The sequence below is a fragment of the Somniosus microcephalus genome, chromosome 15 (assembly GCF_052327205.1).
Source record: "Somniosus microcephalus isolate GS21.2 chromosome 15, FLI_Smic_1.0, whole genome shotgun sequence".
Lineage (NCBI taxonomy): Eukaryota > Metazoa > Chordata > Chondrichthyes > Squaliformes > Somniosidae > Somniosus > Somniosus microcephalus.
Window position 1 is genome coordinate 44,267,693 of NC_141001.1, and position 19,252 is coordinate 44,286,944.

General features: G+C 45.1%; 1 protein-coding gene across 3 annotated transcripts in view; it reads right to left on the minus strand.

Annotated features, from left to right (window-relative positions):
* The window catches only part of tph1a (tryptophan hydroxylase 1 (tryptophan 5-monooxygenase) a), an 89,441-nt gene extending 87,157 nt beyond the window's left edge, over positions 1 to 2,284 (minus strand). The window contains exon 1 of one of the 3 annotated variants that reach the window (XM_086007703.1): positions 1,399 to 2,284. In XM_086007703.1, coding sequence (XP_085863829.1) covers positions 1,399 to 1,488 — 90 coding nt within the window. In that variant the 5' untranslated portion in view covers positions 1,489 to 2,284. The remainder of the gene's footprint in view (positions 1 to 1,398) is intronic. The other 2 variants (XM_086007705.1, XM_086007704.1) reach the window with 2 other exon arrangements.
* Positions 2,285 to 19,252: the final 16,968 nt, after the last annotated feature.

Sequence of the window (19,252 nt, forward strand, 5' to 3'; positions counted from 1 at the left end):
TTCACCGCTCGCCCATTCCCAGCTCTCCAGTGTCTATTTAACTAAGCGAACCACCGGCATAAATAATCCCTATTCACTCTGAACTATCGTATAGGGCGCAGACACAAACAACACAGCCTGCACGACAGTAACCAAACCGTGTGGGAAAATCCTGTGACCTTCAAAGTAAGCGGGCAGGCTGAGGCTGGGATTGAGTTACACAAATCTCTTGGCTACACACAAATCTAACACTTGAAATCCAACAGAACCACAGTGGCAATGGGCCAGGGAATCTGATTGGTACATAGCCGCACGAATTTCCTGGCGCATTCTAACTCTATAACTATAATTCCTCTTTTCGTTAAGTTTAAGTGTGTTGTGAGGATTTCCTCTGTTGGGTACTTCCCGTTCTGAGAGGGTTCACGGCAGATACTAGACTGAACCACTGTTGCACCTAAACCGTGAAATGACAGGGTGGGCTCCGACCCTCGCCCCGTTCCTCTTAAACTCCGCTCTGCTATTTAAACGCAGGCATTTCCCTTTGGTAAGCGTCTGTTGGCGATTATCTCGGCGCAACATTACAAAGCCATTGCGACCCGACCAATTCTCAGCAGTTTCGCCAAACTGCGGAAATTCCTAGTCTCAGATATCAATCAAATGAGTCCGGGGTGAACATCAGGGCAATTCTCAGGGTTTTTTTTGCGGGGGAGACGCATCCCTCTCTTTCCCCACATACCGTACTAACCACACATTGTAGAGAATCCCGGCTCCACACCAGCTCTAGGATATGCCCGCGAGGCCCCCTACCCTCAATATCCACCCTAAAAGTGTCATCAGTGTATGACATTCAGTCAATAGTAATTGATACTGAACACCTTATTCCACCTCACTATTTAACACTATCTTCGGCACTTTCCTCATCTCCAGCTACTGGCATTATGTATAAACAGGTTCGGAAATCTCCCCCGCTGTTGTATATCTTTCTGCTCCGAGAGTAACTTTGTAATTAACTACTCAACAGATAACCCGTTCTATTTGTTCCCTTATTTCTCTCTCCCTCCTGTGCTGCCTCCATTCCTTCCTTTATTACTGTTTCTGTTCTCTGATCTGTCCTTTTGCTGCTCTGTCCTGTTCTGTCTGCTCCCTCTTCTTTCAGACGCCTCTCACCCTCCCGCTCCAGGCTCTCCCTTCGCCCGCATCCATTTCTTCTCCACCCTGGCTACTGTGAGTCCACTTTTACTCCAGCAGGGCAACTTTGACCTATTTACAGTAACGCTCGGGTAGAGACCCCGCCAAGCACGCCCAGTCATTTTTCTATCTTGGTGAACGACCCATAAAATAGTTTCAAATCCTCCCCCCGTTCAAATAATGGGAGGGCGTTACAGGAAACAAAGCTGGCGCATTCGCAACTCGACTAACCTCGTTATTCAGATGCTTCTCGTCCAAGCCGGAGTTCGTGGATTCAAAGGACCGCCCTCTCCTGGGTTCCTCGTATCTGTTGGAGTACATGGTGCCAAGATCCGAGCAGCTTTCTGTCTCTGCGTTCCTGCCCAGTCCCTGCGCTCCGCTCTACCTGGTACTGTGCCCACTCTACCTGGTACTGTGCCCACTCTACCTGGTACTGTGCCCACTCTACCTGGTACTGTGCCCACTCTACCTGGTACTGTGCCCTACTTGCTGTCCTGTCCCCTGCGCTCTGTCCTGCCCTGCCTGGTATTGTGCCCTGTGCTCTGACTTCTCTGGTGTTGTACCCACTCTGCCACCCTTGTGTCCTGCTGTGTCCAGTTCTGCTCTGCCGTCCTCTGCTCTCCTCTCCTCTGCTGCGCTCTGCTATTTATACCTGGCTGGGGAGCCGGCACTACGCCGTCCCACCTCTCCAACCCCTCTTAATCTCCAAGGGAAGTAAATCAAAAGCAAACAGGGAAATAAAAGGAGTCACGTCATTACCACAGCCCCCCGGGACCCGGGTGTTTGTGGACAGAGAACACTGACGGCATTGGGACGGCTGCAGAGGCGGGGACACCGAGTGGGGAGTTATTGGGAGAAGGAGGTCATGCGCAATAACCAGCGTCTGCCTCTCAGCCCTTCCTATTGAATTTACACCCTGAGGAAAAAATAACAAACTATTTTTACTGGATGACGTGGGAGCTCAAAGAAAAAAAGGCCGGAAAGCAAACAACGGATCGGTGTCACTTGTTGCAATGAAAGGGGTGCAGAATTAGAGACGGCTGGAGCTGGAGAGAGTGCCGAGGTTGTGGAGGTCACACAGTGATGGGGACACACACAGCGACTCACTAGAACTGAGAACCGTGATTTCAACATGATATTCTAAAATGACCGACCATTAGTTAATTACCTGTTACTTATTGGAGCTTAATGGCATGTTACTAATTACAAATATCAATTCACTGATAGGCTTTCGTTAAAGACTATTGCCCTGTATTCAGCGCAAGCAGGTAACCCGTGGCTGTGCAAATTCATCAGTGAAACGAAATGGAATTTATCTGTGAAATCAGTTGGCTTGCCGCCTCTCACAAAGGCACATTATCTGACTGCCATCTCTATCTTTGTCTCCTCGTTGTCTCTCCATCTAGCCTTTCACTCCTTCTCTCTCTCTCTCTCTTCTCCATGTCTGTATATATCTCTCCATGTCCCTGTCTCAATATTTTCCTCTCTCCATCTGTCTCTATTTCTAGTTTTTTTCTATCTATATCTCCTGTCGACATCTTTATCTGTTTCCTGTTTCTATTTCTGCTTTTGTCTGCCTGTGTTTCTGTCTTTCCTACCCATCTTTAACTGTTTATTTATTCTGTCTCGTTCTCTCTTCATCTTTCTATCTCTTTTTTCTATCTGCCGCTCTGTCTTAATCTCTTTACACCTTACTCCCCATGTCTCTGTCTTTTCTCTCTCTGTCTCTGCATCTTTCTATCTGTCAATCTCTCGCTCTCTCTCTCTGTCTATCTCAATCTATATCTGTCTATTTCTCTTTATTTCGTTTCTCTCTCTCTCTGTCTTGATCTCTTTCTCTACCCTGTCTGTTTATTTATCTCTGTCGGTCTCCACACCTGTCTTTCTTCTTTCTACCTTTTGTCTTTCCTACTATTATCTGTTTCTCTGTATATCCGTTTCTATTTCTCACGTTTCTCTGTCGCTACCTGTCTGTGTTACTTTGTTTATCTCTCTGCGTCTGTGACTCTGTCTCTATATTTGTCTCTATCTTTATACAATTGTTTCTATTTCTATCTGCGCCTCTGTGCCTCTACCTGTTAATCTAGTTCTATCTGTCTCCGTCTATCTGATTCTTTGTCGCTGTCCCTCTGAGCTCGGTAAAGTGTTAACCATGTGTTTTTCTTTACTAAAATATCAAAAAGCCAGCTACAGAGATTCGATCAGGGGTTTCCTCAGTCCCACATCCAGGTGTTCCAATCGCTCAATTCACTAACACCATATTACAGCTATGTGAATAAAGTTGCGAGGGTAATTTTGTTTTTCCTGGTTCACATTGTATCCTTAATCTTTCGCATTTCGGAATAACTTGTATCTATTAAACCCAATTGACCGGGATTTGGGAAAACCGGCGCGTTTCCGAAAGGTTTCCATGGTTACCTTCCCATAACAATGAGAAAATTAGAAAATAATGAACTCCTCAATCTTGTTTTTTCCTCACCGATTTTCTCCCAAACCAGTAATTAATAACGAAATGGTAAAGAGTCCAGCAAAACTACTGAAACTGAAAGAACCAAACACTCAAACTATATCCCCGCAGCCTGAAATGCAAATATCTATCATTCCCGCTGAAATAGAAAGACCCCTACTATTATAACCAAAATGGAAAGATCCCAGCTAACTATTATCAGCGGTCCCGTCCATCCGCCAGTACCTTGCTCAGCGGCCGGTGCCACCGCTGGCTATGGGTACCCAGTGCCACTCCTGGAAACAAGTCGAGAAGGCATTTTTAGAGTGTATTCGCTGAGTGGCACAGTGTCGTCTTATTCAAAAGAGGACGTGCTCAATTGCAAAGCTCCCATTCTATTATTACCACTGAAATGGAATCACCTCACTAATGATCCTATTACTACTGAAAGAGAGAGATTTCCTCCCAACATTACCACCTGTTGAAAGGAAAACATACAACTCCGTCATTACTATTGAAATGGAAAGATCCGGACCCACTATCCAAGTGGAAAGTTCTCATTTCATTAAGCCTACTACAAGGAACAGTGCCGCCCCACTATTACAAATGAAATGAAAATATACCATTCCATCGCTACTACTGAAATATCTTATTACTCAAAGGGAAAGATCCCATCCATTACTGTTACCGGGATGGAAAGATTTGGGGACGATCTCCTCTCCATTGCACCTCATGTGCGTCTATTTTCAGAGGGCAACTTAGAAGAAAAAGGTACCGAGATCCGTTGGACCTGGAGTCCAACCTGGAGTCCATCCCGTCGGTACTTCAGGTACACAATCGGCCACGGCTTGGACGGGACGGACTCACTGCGCCTGAAACAGTCATTTCTATTCAAAGTAGATTAAAACGAACAGGGGGCGTTGTCATTTAAGGCCTGAACATCCATTTCCTCCATTTCGACTTGTCATAAAGTGTAACGCTGACAACGCCCATATAAACCGAGCCTTCTGTTTGGCAAAGTTGCATTTCAAATGTTTGGTACTTAAAGCAACAGGCACCAACCTGGATAGTGACTCGCAAATTGTCTTTTGGCTAGTTAACTGATAAAGACGTAAAAGTTTACTATTGCTGTAGAGCTGGAGAGTTCTGTGCTCACACCATCAACTTAGTACAACGGGTCTTCTATTGGAACCCCAGTGCACACCAGCTCCATGAAGGAAGAAGAATATTTGGATGCCCAGGAAGTGAGACATCACTAGGGAGGAGGACTCCTATCCGGCATTAACCTGCCAGTTCAATATATCAGTCACAAAGGAATTATGTGGATCTCACAGGGAAACAACCTTCAGAAGCTGCACTTCACCAGAGAGACAGTGAGAGAGCTGTGCATCATGCTACAGGTCACAGCTGTCTTGTAACTTTATGCCGTGGATTATTTTCAGGGGACCACTGGGGCATCAGTCAGCAGTCAGTCTGTCACATTGCATAAAACAAATGATTGAGTCCTTGTTTGCCAGACGAAGCAGATACATCACTTTCTCCATGGACAATAGAAAGCAATGGGATAGAGCAACAGCTTTTCATAGAATGATAGGATTCTCTAAAATATAGGGTGTCACACATAGAAACATAGAATGGTTGCAGCACAGAAGGAGGTCATTCGGCCCGTCGAGCCCATGCTGGCTCTCTGTAAGGGCCCTTCAGCTAGTCCCACTCCCCCGCCCTCTCCCCATAGCCCAGCAATTTTTTTTCCTTCAGGTACTTATCCAATTCCCTTTTGAAAGTCACGCTCACGATTGAATCTGCCTCCACCACCCTTTCAGGCAGTGCATTTCAGATCCTAACCACTCACTGCGTAAAAAAAGTTTTTCCTCATGTCCCCATTGGTTCTTCTGCCAATCACCTTAAATCTGTGTCCTCTGGTTCTCGACCCTTCTGCCAATGGGAATAGTTTCTCTCTATCTACTCTGTCCAGACCCCTCATGATCTTGAACACCTCTATCAAATCTTCTCTCAACCTTTTCTGCTCTAAGGAGAACAACCCCAGCTTCTCCAGTCTATCCATGTAACTGAAGTCCCTCATCCCTGGAACCATTCTTGTAATTCTTTTCTGCACCCTCTCTAAGGCTGTCACATCCTTCCTAAAGCGCAGTGCCCAGAATTGGACACATTACTCCGTTGAGGTCAGACCAATGTTTTATAAAAGCTCATCATAACATCCTTGCTTTTGTACTCTATGCCTCCAGTTATGAAGCCCAGGATTCCGTATGCTTTTTTAACCACTATCTCAACCTGCCCTGCCACCTTCAGCGATTTGTGCACATACACACCCAGGTCTCTCTGTTCATCCACCCCCTTTAGAATTGTACCCTTTAGTTTATAGTGCCTTTCCTTGTTCTTCCCACCAAAATGTATCACTTCGCACTTTTCTGCATTAAATTTCATCTGCCACGTGCCTGCCCATTCCACCAGCCTGTCTAGGTCCTCTTGAAGTCTATCACTATCCTCCTCTCTGTTCACTATACTTCCAAATTTTGTGCCCTCTGAAAATTTTGAAATAGTGCCCTGTACACCTAAGTCCAAGTCATTAATATATATATCAAGAAAAGCAGTGGTTCTAGTACCTACCCCTGGGGAACACCACTGTGTACCTGGCACCAGTCCGATAAAGAACTGTTCACCACTATTCCCTGTTTCCTGTCACTTAGCCAATTTTGTATCCATGCTGCCACTGTCCCTTTTATTCCATGGGCTTCAACTTTGCTGACAAGCCTATTATATTATGTGGCATTTTATCAAATGCCTTTTGGAAGTCCATGTACACTGCATCAACTGCATTGCCCTCATCAACCTTCTCTGTTACCTCATCAAAAAACTCAATCAAATTAGTTAAACACGATTTGCCTTTAACAAATCTGTGCTGGCTTACCTTAATTAATCCACACTTGTCCAAGTAACTGTTAATTTTGTCCTGGATTATAGTTTTTAAAAACTTCCCCATTACCGAGGTTAAATTGACTGGCATGTAATTGCTGGGTTTATTCTTACACCCTTTTTTCAACAGGCTGCCAATCTATTGCCATACTCTCTCTTTGCCCCTCTTATTTCCTTTTTCATTTCCCCTCTGAACTTTCTATATTCAGCCTGGCTCTCACTTGTATTCTCAACCTGATATCTGTCATATGCCCTCTTTTTCTGCTTCATCTTACTCTCTATCACATTCGTCATCCAGGGAGCTCTGACTTTGGTGGCCCTACCTTTCCCCCTTGTGGGAATGTACCTTGACTGTACCCGAACCATCTCTTTAAAGACAGCCCATTGTTCGATTACAGTTTTGCTTGCCAATCTTTGATTCCAATTTACCCGGGCCAGATCCACTCTCAACCCACTGAAATTGCCCTTCCTCCAATTAAGTATTTTTACTCTAGATTACTCCCTGTCCTTTTCCATTGCTAATCTAAATCTTATGATACTATGATCACTGTTCCCTAAATATTCCCCTACTGACACTTGCTCCACTTGACCCACCTCATTCCCCAGAATCAGATCCAGCAATGCCTCCTTCCTCGTTGGGCCAGAAACGTACTGACCAATGAAGTTCTCCTGAACACACTTCAGAAATTCTTCCCCCTCTATGTCCTTTACACTATTACTATCCCAGTCTATATTAGGATAGTTGAAGTCCCCCATTATCACTACTCTTTAGTTCTTCCACCTCTCTGTAATTTCCTGGCATATTTGCTCCTCTATATCCTTCCCACTAGTTGGTGGCCTATAGAATACACCTAGTAGTGTAATGGCACCTCTATTGTTTCTCAACTCTAACTAAATAGATTCTGTCCTTGACCCCTCCAGGACATCCTCTCCAGCACTGTAATATTCTCCTTAATCAATATTGCCACCTCACCTCCTTTCTTTCCTTCCCTATCTTTCCTGAACACCTTATATCCAGGAATAGTTAGTACCCAATCCTGCCCTTTTTTGAGCCAGGTCTCCGCTATTGCCACAACATCATATTTTCATGTGGCTATTTGCGCCTGCAGCTCACCAACCTTATTTACTACACTTCGTGAGTTCACACACATGCACTGTGAACATAAGAACATAAGAAAATAAGAAATAGGAGCAGGAGTAGGCCAATCAGCCCCTCGAGCCTGCTCCACCATTCAATAAGATCATGGCCAATCTGATCCTAACCTCAAATCTTCTATCACTCTCCATCCCACCCGAACCCATGTGATCTCCCGGGAGAGGTGAAAAACCAGATAAAAAACCCAATGGCCAATTTGGGAGAAAAAATCTGGGAAATTCCTCTCCGACCCATCTAGGCGATTGAAACTCGTCCAGGAGATCACTCTGTCCCTATATTTTCTACAGTACTTACCTTCTGTAAAGGCGATCTCCACCCCAGCCAGGAACAGGAATAAAACCATCTCCTGAAATCTAACACAGAATTAGAACACAAGAAGTAGGAGCAGAACCAGGCTACACGGCCCCTGGGCCCGCTCCACTATCCACAGGGCCATGACCATTCCGAACCTAGACTCATGTCCAATTTCCTGCCCACTCCCCGTAACCCTTAATTCCCTTTACTTCTAGGTAACTATCTATTTCTGTTTTAAATTTATTTAATGATGTAACTTCCACAGCTTTCTGGGGCAGCAAATTCCACAAACCTACCACCCTCTGAGTGAAGAAGTTTCTCCTCATCTCAGTTTTGAAAGAGCAGCCCCTTATTCTAAGATTATGCCCCCTAGTTCTAGTTTCACCCATCATTGGGAACATTCTCACCGCATCCACCCGATCAAGCCCCTTCACAATCTTATATGTTTCAATAAGATCGCCTCTCATTCTTCTGAACTCAAATGAGTAGAGTCACAATCTACTCAACCTCTCCTCATATGACCACCCCCTCATCCCCGGGATTAACCTAGTGAACCTTCTTTGTACTGACTCGAGACCAAGTATGTCTTTTCTTAAGTATGGACACCAAAACTGTATGCAGTATTCCAGGTGCGGTCTCACCAATACCTTGTACAACTGAAGCAATACCTCCCTATTTTTATATTCTATCCCCCTAGCAATAAAAGCCAACATTCCATTGGCCTTCTTGATCACTTGCTGCACCTGCATACTAACTTTTTGAGTTTCGTGCACCAGGACCCCCAGATCCCTTTGTACTACAGTACTTTCCAGTTTTTTGCTATTAAGATAATAACTTGCTCTATGATTTTTCCGGCCAAAGTGCATAACCTCACACTTTCCAGTATTGTATTCCATCTGCCAAATCTCTGCCCACTTACTTAGCCTGTCTATGTCAATTTGCAGGTTTTTTATGTCCTCCTCACTCACTACTTTCCCTCCCATCTTTGTATCATCTGCAAACTTTGATATGTTACACTCGGTCCCCTCCTCCAAATCGTTAATATAGATTGTAAAGAGTTGGGGACCCAGCAGTGACCCCTGCGGAACACCACTAGTTACTGATTGCCAGTCTGAGAATGAACCATTTATCCCAACTCTCTGCTTTCTGTTAGAGAGCCAATCCTCCACCCACGCCAGAATATTACCCCCAATCCCATGATTTTTTATCTTGAGCAATAATCTTTTGTGTGGCACCTTGTCAAATGCCTTTTGGAAGTCTAAATACACTATGTCCACTGGTTCTCCTTTATCCACCCTGTATGTTACTTCCTCAAAGAACTCAAGCAAATTTGTCAAACATGACTTCCCCTTCATGAAACCCTGCTGAGTTTGTCCTATTAAATTATGTTTATCCAAATGTCCCATTACTGTCTCCTTAATAATGGACTCTAACATTTTACCAACCACAGATGTTAGGCTAACAGGTCTATAGTTTCCAGCCTTCTGCCTACTATCCTTTTTAAATAAGGGTGTTACATTAGCAGTTTTCCAATCTGCCGGGACCTTTGCTGAGTCCAGGGAGTTTTGGAAAATTATTACCAATGCATCCACAATCCCTACCGCCACTTCCCTCAAGACCCTAGGATGTAAGCCATCAGGTCCAGGGGATTTATCCGGCTTGAGCCCCATTATTTTACCAAATACCACTTCCTTAGTGATTTTAATCGTATTTAGCTCCTCTCCCCCTAGAGCCCCCTGTTTGTCCAGTGTTGGGATATTCTTAGTGTCCTCTACCGTAAAGACTGATACAAAATATTTGTTCAGCGTTTTTGCCATCTCCATGTTTCCTGCCATTAATTTCCTGGTCTCATCCTCTAAGGGACCAACATTTACTTTAGCCACCCTTTTTCTTTTTATATAACTATAGAAACTTTTGCTATCTGTTTTTATATTTTTTGCTAATTTACTTTCATAATCTATCTTCCCTTTCTTAATCAATCTTTTAGTTATTTTTTGCTGTCTTTTAAAGACTTCCCAATCTTCTATCCTCCCACTAGATTTGGCTACCTTATATGCCCTTGTTTTTAGTCGGATACTATCCTTAATTACTTTACTTAGCCACGGATGGCTGTCTTTTCTTTTACACCCTTTTTTCCTCAGTGGAATATATATTTTTTGGAAGTTGTAAAATAACTCCTTAAATGTACACCACTGATCATGTACCGTCTTACCCTTTAATCTATTTTCCCAGTCCACTCTAATCAATTCCGCTTTCATGCCTTCATAGTCTCCTTTATTCAAGCTCAGCATGCTTGTTTGAGATCCAACCTTCTCACCCTCTACTTGAATATGGAATTCAACCATGTTATGGTCACTCATTCCAAGGGGATCCTTTACTAGGACATTTTTAATTAATCCTGTCTCATTACACAGGACCAAATCTAAGGTTGCTTGCCCCCTGGTCAGTTCAGTTACATACTGCTCAAGAAACCCATCCCTAATACACTCAATGAACTCATCCTCAAGGCTGCTCTGCCCAATTTGATTTGTCCAGTTAATATGATAGTTAAAATCCCCCATAATTATAGCTGTTCCCTTATTACAAGCCTCAACTATTTCCTGATTAATACTCCGTCTAACAGAGTTGCAACTGTTCGGAGGCCTATAGACTATGCCCACTAGTGTTTTTTTCCCCTTATTATTCCTTATCTCCACCCAAACTGTTTCACTATCCTGCTCCTTTGACCCAATATCATTTCTCTGTATTATAGTGATTCCTTCCTTTATTAACATAGCCACCCCACCTCCCCTCCCTTCCTGCCTGTCCTTCCTGATTGTTAAATAACTTGGTATGTTTAATTCCCAGTCATGGTCACCCTGCAGCCATGTTTCTGTAATGGCCACAAGATCATACCCATATGTAGTTATTTGTGCCATTAACTCATTCATTTTGTTACGAATGCTATGTGCATTCAGATAAAGAACTTTCAAATATGTTTTGTGACACTTAGTTCCTGTTTTTTCCCCTTTTACTACTTTACCTTTTACTCCATACCTCTGTCCCTTCCTGACACATTCTGTTTTTTAATTACCCCACTGCTACCTAAGTCTATGACCTTCTCCATTGTCATTTCTGTTATTTGCTCTCTAGAAACCTCCCCCCCCCACTAATTTGTTTGAAGCCCTCTCTACAGCCCTAGTTATATGATTCGCCAGGACTCTAGTCCCAGCACTATGAACCTATCCTAGACCTTCTTGTATTCTCTCTTTGTCTGACCCCACCTAATACTCTACTATTTTTTACTCTAAAGCTATCTGTCTCACCCAATCCTTTGTGCACCTTGTTTCTCCTTTCTAATGTTACATTCTGGTGCCCATCCCCCTGCCAAATTAGTTTAAACCCTCCCCAACAGCACTAGCAAACCCCCTCATTAGGACATTGGTCCCGGCTCTGTTGAGGTGCAACCCACCCAGCCTGTACAGGTCCCACCTCTCCCAGAACCAGTCCCAATGTCCCAGGAATCTAACGCCCTCCCTCCTGCACCATCTCTCCAGCCACACATTCGTCTGCTCTATCCTTCTATTTCTATATACTCACTAGCTTGTGGCACCGTGAGTAATCCGGAGATTTCTACCTTTCAGGTCCTGCTTTTTAATCTCTTTCCTAGCTCCCTAAAATCTGCTTGCAGGGCCTCGTCCCTCTTTCTACCTATGTCGTTGATACCGATATGGACCACAACCTCTGGCTGTTCACCCTCCCCCCTCAGAATGTTCTGCAGCCGCTCAGTGACATCCTTGGCCCTGGCACCAGGGAGGCAACATATCATCCTGGAATCACGTCTGTGACCGCAGAAACACCTGTCTGTCCCCCAAACTATGGAATCCCCTACCACTATTGCTTTCCCCAATCTCCCTCCTCCACCCCCCCCCACCCCCCACCCCCCCCCGCATACAGCTGAGCCACCCGTGGTGCCGTGGACTTGGCTCTGGCTATACTCCCCAGAGGAACCATCATGCACCGGTTAGAGAGTGAGATGCGCTCAGGGAACTCCTGCACTACCTGCCTGGTCCTCCTTGTCTGTCTGACGGTTACCCATTTCCTCTCTGCCTGCACACTCTTACGCTGCGGGGTGACCAAAACATACTGTCCATGTAGCTCTCAGCTTCATGGATGCACCGCAGTAATGCCAGCTGCGGCTCAAGCTCCAAAACCTGGAACTTGAGCTCCTCCAGCTGTTGACACTTCCTGCACATGTGGTTGTCCAGGACACGGGAAGCGTCCTGGAGTTCCCACATGGCACAAGATGTGTGTTCCACGGGACTGAGGTGCCCTGCCATGCCTCTATTTAATAGACTATTAACTAACTTAACAGAATAAATTCAAGACTTTAAAGAAAACAGTCATCAGCTACTCACCAATTAGCTCCTTCCCTTGCACTGACATCACTTACCTCATTCCCTGACGCTCGCGCTCCCTCCGGGCTCTGGGCTCTCAGGCCTACCTTTATCTCTGGCCACTCCTTTCACTCTCTTAGAGGTCCGCTCTTGGGCCTATTAACTTAGAGTCCTTGAGGTCTGTGGCTGCACTCCTCCTTTCCAGTTAGACGTCTCAACCACCTTCCTCCTCTCCACCAAACTCCTGCTCTTACCAAGTTCCTCCACTCTGCTTGTGATCCACTCCAATTGTGTTCACCCAGTTCTGTCTGCAAGCTCTGGCACCCTGTATAATAGTGTTACATGCTCCTACAGCTGAGAGTGCCCAGAAGGCTGCCCCATCATTCGTATCAATTTCTGCTGAAGACACAAAGATCCCTTCCCATTACCAGTCCTCTCTGCATCTTCCCTGTACCCTGCAATAAATCAAAATCTCCAACATTTCCATGACTACTGTACTTATCTGCTAACCAGACCACATCGCTTCACTGCACATTTGTTACCCTAGCCTCACAAATATCACAAGGTGATTATGGACGAGGAAGGCAATTTGGCTCATCTTAATTCATCTAGACAGAAAGACCCTACAGTCCCCCATTGCAGCAACCAATTGTTTCTCGATTGGCTCCAGAGTTGCCTTTTCCATGAGGCAGTGCTGCAGATAGCTCTACTGTTGCCACTTGTTCCAATGCTGACTGCGTGCTTTCAATGTCATGTGTGAGCACCCCACACATGCAGGTTGTGCGAATAGAACGCTAAGCTTTAAGGGGATGGTAAAACCATATAGGGAAATTATGCAAATGATCTGACCCTGCAGTATCCATTTTTTACCTGAAAGCCAAGGTGTTTTCCTTGGATTTAGTGTCGCAGATCACTCTTATAAGTGGAAACTTTCTCCCTCCAACCTGGAGTGTGCCATTAGTTGCCTAATGCCTGGGTACTGAGCCCTGGGGCAACTGGGAACTCTAGTCACTTAATGCCATGTGATTTTCTAAACTTCAGAAGCAGGAAGGTAAAGCATTATATTAGACCATGGCTTAAGCAATAAACTACTAGTGAAATTCACTAGTAATTTAGCACAATGCCCCTTTAGCAGAGACTGTCCCACATGTAGTTCTATAATCAGAAATATTGCAAGGATCTGCTGCAGGAGTGGAGCATCAATAGATCTGTGCCCCACACTGGTGTGCAGCTGTTTAGCCCTGAAATTTCAGGACTATATAGCCAAATTAGAAGAGTAGAAGGTTGTAGTGACTGAGACACAAGGGAGGCATTCAAACTCTCGAGGTAGTGCAGAGAAAAACCTCAAGGCTGACCCCTAGCATCCGAGAACTGAGCTGTAAAACAGCCTTGAAAGATGATTTTATAAAACATAGGATAATAAACAACATAGTGAAGGTAAACCCAGAACACTTACTCAAGTTAAACCTTGAGAGAAGCACAAAGGAGCCCAGGTTCAGAAGGTAAGTTTAGGGAAGATGTAGGAAGGTTCTTCAAAAAGTGACCAAATTGTGGAATGGACTTCCCAGTAGTTTCATGGAATCGCTGAAAAACAGTTGTATACTGTAAGGTCACTTTGTTTTGGATGGATGAGCTAGGAAAATTGTTACAGGAAAGGTGTGTTTGCACTAGAGAGGGTACAGCGGAGATTTACGAGGATGTTGCCTGAGCTGGGGAATTTGAGCTATGAGGAAAGATTGGATAGCCTGGGGTTGTTTTCTTTGGAACAGAGGAGGCTGAGGAGAGACTTGATTGAGGTGTATAAAATTATAAGGGGCCTAGATAGAGTGGATAGGAAGAACCTATTTACCTTAGCAGAGAGGTCAATAACCAGGGGGCATAGATTTAAAGTAATTGGTAGAAGGAATAGAGGAGAGTTGAGGTGAACTTTTTTCACCCAGAGGGTGGTGGGGTCTGGAACTCACTGCCTGAAAGAGTGGTCAAGGTAGAAACCCTCATCGCATTTAAAAATTACTTGGATATGCACTTGAAGTGCCGTAACCTACAGGGCTATGGACCAACAGCTGGAAAGTGGGATTCGGCTGGATAGCTCTTTTTCAGCCGGCACAGACACGATGGGCCGAATGGCCTCCTTCTGTGCTGTAAATTTCTATGATTCTATGACTCTATGAAAGACTAAAGGGGCTTCCTCTTCAATATCTGCGTAATGATCGTATAAGAGTTGCATACTGCGCTGGTCTATATTGTTTAACAATCACAGACCAGCTGCGTAGGAATAAAAAATTATTTTCCTGTTTGAATAAGAATGAGCTATTGAATCAATAGTAACATTTACAGCTCAGTAGTTCAGTGTTTTATTAACATCCATCCATGTGGAATGCTTTCAGGCGGTTGTGTTGACCTTTCACCTGAGGAAAATGAGATGGCAATGAAGACTCAGCTAAGTACTGAAGGTGTGAGGTGTAGCCAAACTGGTTTAGGATTCTGGGGCAGCTTTAGCTTGCAGAGGGTTTGTGGTCCAGGTCTGAGGCATGTCTGCAACTCTGTGCAATACTCTCCCCTCCTTTTTCTCTCTTTGTATTTAAACTTTGGACAACAGCATGCATGCTCAAAGCCTACCTCTACCTCCCATAACCTTTCTCATGTGCTGACTAGTGAACTGAGCTTTGGTGCTGTTATGAACATACATCTGGAAAGAAAAACAAGAAAAGACCCATCAATGCATCATGCATCACCTGCTGAAGTTGCTAGCAATGTCAACTCCTGGGGATAGGCAATGAGAAAAAATACTTTGGAAAATCCCTCCCCAACCACCTAACCATGCTCCAGGAGACCATGGTTGCCAATGATGCATCATTAACAAACATCCCCTCCCTTCCCTGCCCCCGCCACCCCACTTTTATGTCCCTAGCTACATAGGGCTGAACGGAACCAGAAAATACTGTTTCCACCCATAGGCCAGTGTCGCAGGTCACAAACGTCTTACTCCACTACATCTTTCACACCATTCAATATCCATCACCTTTTTGAAATTTATACCATTCTATTGCCACCTGGGTAGACAGATCTGTATTATCACAAAAGCAAAATGCGACAATGCATATCATCATCTGTTTACTCATCTATGTTTGAGTCCAGGCCCCCTTGGTCCTGGAGCTTGGGTTAAGATTGATTATTGTGGTATTGAGCTTATTTATTCCTTTTATGATCTTATAAGTATCTAAAAACTTCACTTTACACCACCTTTTTTCCAATTTAAACATTAATTACAATTAATCTTTTCTTATTGCTCAGTGGCTCAGGTGCCCAATCTCATTTTTGTACTCCCTCAAGGCCAGGATGTACACAACTCCTATATTCAGCAGTTCCCTTAAAATATCCATCAAGATGTGACCGATTGCATTTGCCGCTTTCATTTGATCGGCTCCACACTTAAATTATGATACAAAAGACATTGTTTTTGATATCAAGGTTCTTCCTAGCTTGTTAGTTTCATCTGTTACACCAATCAATCTATTGGTTTACAGTTTTGCTTCGACCTTAGTACATTCTAATAGTGCCAGCTTCCACGAACGATATTTATAGCCTGGAACAATTCTCCCCCTCCATGTGGTCACTTTAAAGTTTCCTGTCAAGACTTGTCAACAGCTGACATGCAAACTTCTCCCTCCCTCCACTTGTTCCCCACTTCTTATGAGCTCCTAGCACCAGGCCCAATATGGACTGGGAGCTCACCGCCTTTATTTTTTTTAATTATTCGTTCATGGGATGTTGGCATCGCTGGCAAGGCCAGCATTTATTGCCCATCTCTAGTTGCCCTTGAGAAGGTGGTGGTGAGCCGCCTTCTTGAACCACTGCAGTCCTTGTGTTGAAGGTACTCCCACAGTGCTGTTAGGGAGAGAGTTCTAGGACTTTGACCCAGCGACAATGAAGGAATGGCAATAGATTTCCAAGTCAGGATGGTGTGTGACTTGGAGGGAACTTGGAGGTGATGGTGTTCCCATGTGCCTGCTGCCCTTGTCCTTCTAGGTGGTAGCGGTTGCAGGTTTGGGAGGTGCTGCCGAAGAAGCCTTGGCGAGTTGCTGCAGTGCATCTTGTAGATGGTACACACTGCAGCCACGGTACGCCAGTGGTGGGTGGAGTGAATGTTTAAGGTGGTGGATGGGGTGCCAATCAAGCAGGCTGCTTTGTCCTGGATGGTATCGAGCTTCTTGAGTGTTGTTGGAGCTGCACTCATCCAGGCAAGTGGAGAGTATTCCACCACACTCCTGACTTGTGCCTTGTTGATGGTGGCAAGGCTTTGGGGAAGTCAGCAAGTGAGACACTCACTGCAAAATACCCAGCCTCTGTCCTACTTTTGTAGCCACAGTATTTATGTGGCTGGTTCAGTTAAGTTTCTGGTCAATGGTGACCCCCAGGATGTTGATGGTGGGGGATTCTGCGATGGTAATTCCATTGAATGTCAAGGGGCGGTGGTTAGAATTTCTTGTTGGAGATGGTCATTGCTTGGCACTTGTGTGGCACGAATGTTACTTGCCACTTATCAGCCCAAGCCTGAATGTCGTCCAGGTCTTGCTGCATTCGGGCACGGACTGCTTCATTATCTGAGGAGTTGTGAATGGAAATGAACACTGTGCAATCATCACCAAAAATCCCCACTTCTGATCTTATGATGACGGGAAGGTCACCGAAAAAGCAACTGAAGATGATTGGCATCTGACAACCACAACCATCTTCCTTTGTGCTTGGTATAACTCAAGCCAGTGGAGAGTTTTCCCCAATTCCCATTGACTTCAATTTTACTAGGTCTCCTTGATGCCACACTCGGCCAAATGCTGCTTTGTTGTCAAGGGCAGTCACTCTCACCTCACCTCGGGAATTCAGCTCTTTTGTTCATGTTTGGACCAAGCCTGTAATGAGGTCTGGAGCCGAGTGGTCCTGGCGGAACCTAAACTGAGCAGGTTATTGGTGAGTAAATGCCACTTGATAGCACTGTCGACGACACCTTCCATCACTTTGCTGATGATTGAGAGTAGACTGATGGGGCGGTAATTGGCTGGATTGGATTTGTCCTGCTTTTTGTGGACAGGGCACACCTAGGCAGTTTTCCACATTGTTGGGTAGATGCCAGTGTTGTAGCTGTACTGGAACAGCTTGGCTAGAGGCGCAGCTAGTTCTGGAGCACAAGTCTTCAGCACGACAGCCGGGTTGTTGTTGGGGCCCATAGCCTTTGCTATATCCAGTGCACTTAGCCATTTCTTCATATCACGTGGATTGAATCGAATTTGCTGAAGACTGGCTTCTGTGATGGTGGGGACCACTTAAGTCTTGTTTTTTCCACTCATGTGCTAGACTCCGCCATTATTGAGGATGAGGATGCTTGTGGAGTCTTCTACACCCTTTAGTTGTTTAATTGTCCACCACCATTCACGACTGAATGTGGCAAGACTACAGAGCTTTGATCTGATGGTTATGAGATCGCTTAGCTCTGTTTACAGCATGCTGCTTTGCATGCATGTAGCCCTGTGTTGCAGCTTTCCCAGGTTGGCACCTCATTTTTAGGTACACCTGGTGCTGCTCCTGGCATGCTCTTCTACACGACTCATTGAGCCAGGGTTGGTCCCCTGGCTTTATGGTAATGGTAGAGTGAGGGATATGCCGGGCCACGAGGTTACAGATTGTGGTGGAATACAATTCTGCTGCTGCTGATGGCCCACAGCGCCTCATGGATGTCCAGTTTTGAGCTGCTAGATCTGTTCTGAATCTATTCCATTTAGCACAGTGGTAATGCCACACAACACAATGGAGGATGTCCTCAGTGTGAAGACGGGACTTTGTCTCCTCAAGGGCTGTGTGGTGGTCACTGCTATCACTACTGTCATGAACAGATGCATCTGCGACAGGTAGATTGGTGAGGATGAGGTCAAGTATGTTTTTTCCTCGTGTTGGTTCTCTCAGCACCTGCCGCAGGCCCAGTCTGGTAGCTATGTCCTTCAGGACTCAGCCAGCAGTGGTGCTACCGAGCCAATCTTGGTGATGAACATTGGAGTTCCTCACCCAGAGTATATTCTGTGCCCTTGTTACCCTCAGTGGTATTCAACATAGAGGAGTACTGATTCATCAGCTGAGGGAGGGCGGTACTCAGCAGGAGGTTTCCTTGCTCATGTTTGGCCTGAAGCCACAAAACTTCATGGGGTCCAGAGTCAATGTTGAGAACTCCCAGAGCCACTGTATCCCTACTGTATCACCACCCTGGTGGGTCTGTCCTGCCCATGGGACAGGGATGGTGATGGAGGAGTCTGGGACATTGGCTGAAAGGTATGATTGTGTGACTATGCCAGGCTGTTGTTTGACTAGTCTGTGCAACAGCTCTCCCAATTTTGGCACAAGACCCCAGATGTAGTGAGGAGGGTTTTGCAGGGTTGATTAGGCTGGGTGTGCTGTTGTCATGTCCAAAGCTGGTGCCGAGGTCAAGGCCGGGTGGTCTATCTGATTTATTCTTATTACAGTATTGTTTTTCGTAGCAGTTTGCTAGGCCAGTTCAGAGTCAACCATGCTGCTGTAGGTCTGGAGTCACATATAGGCCAGACCAGGTAAGGACAGCAGATTTCCTTGCCTAAGGGGAAATTAGGATGGATTTTTACAACAATCCAGTAGCTTCATAGTCACCATTACAGATACTAGCTTTTTTATTCCAGTTTTATTTAATTAACTGATTTTAAATTCCCCAGCTGCCATAGTGAGATTTGAACTCATGTCTCTCAAGATCATTAGTCCAGGCTTTATGGATTACTAGTCCAGTAACATATCCACTATGCTACCATTCCCTATTAAGATAAGGCTGACCCTGGAAGCTCAGGTTGTGTCAGCGGCCTTGCA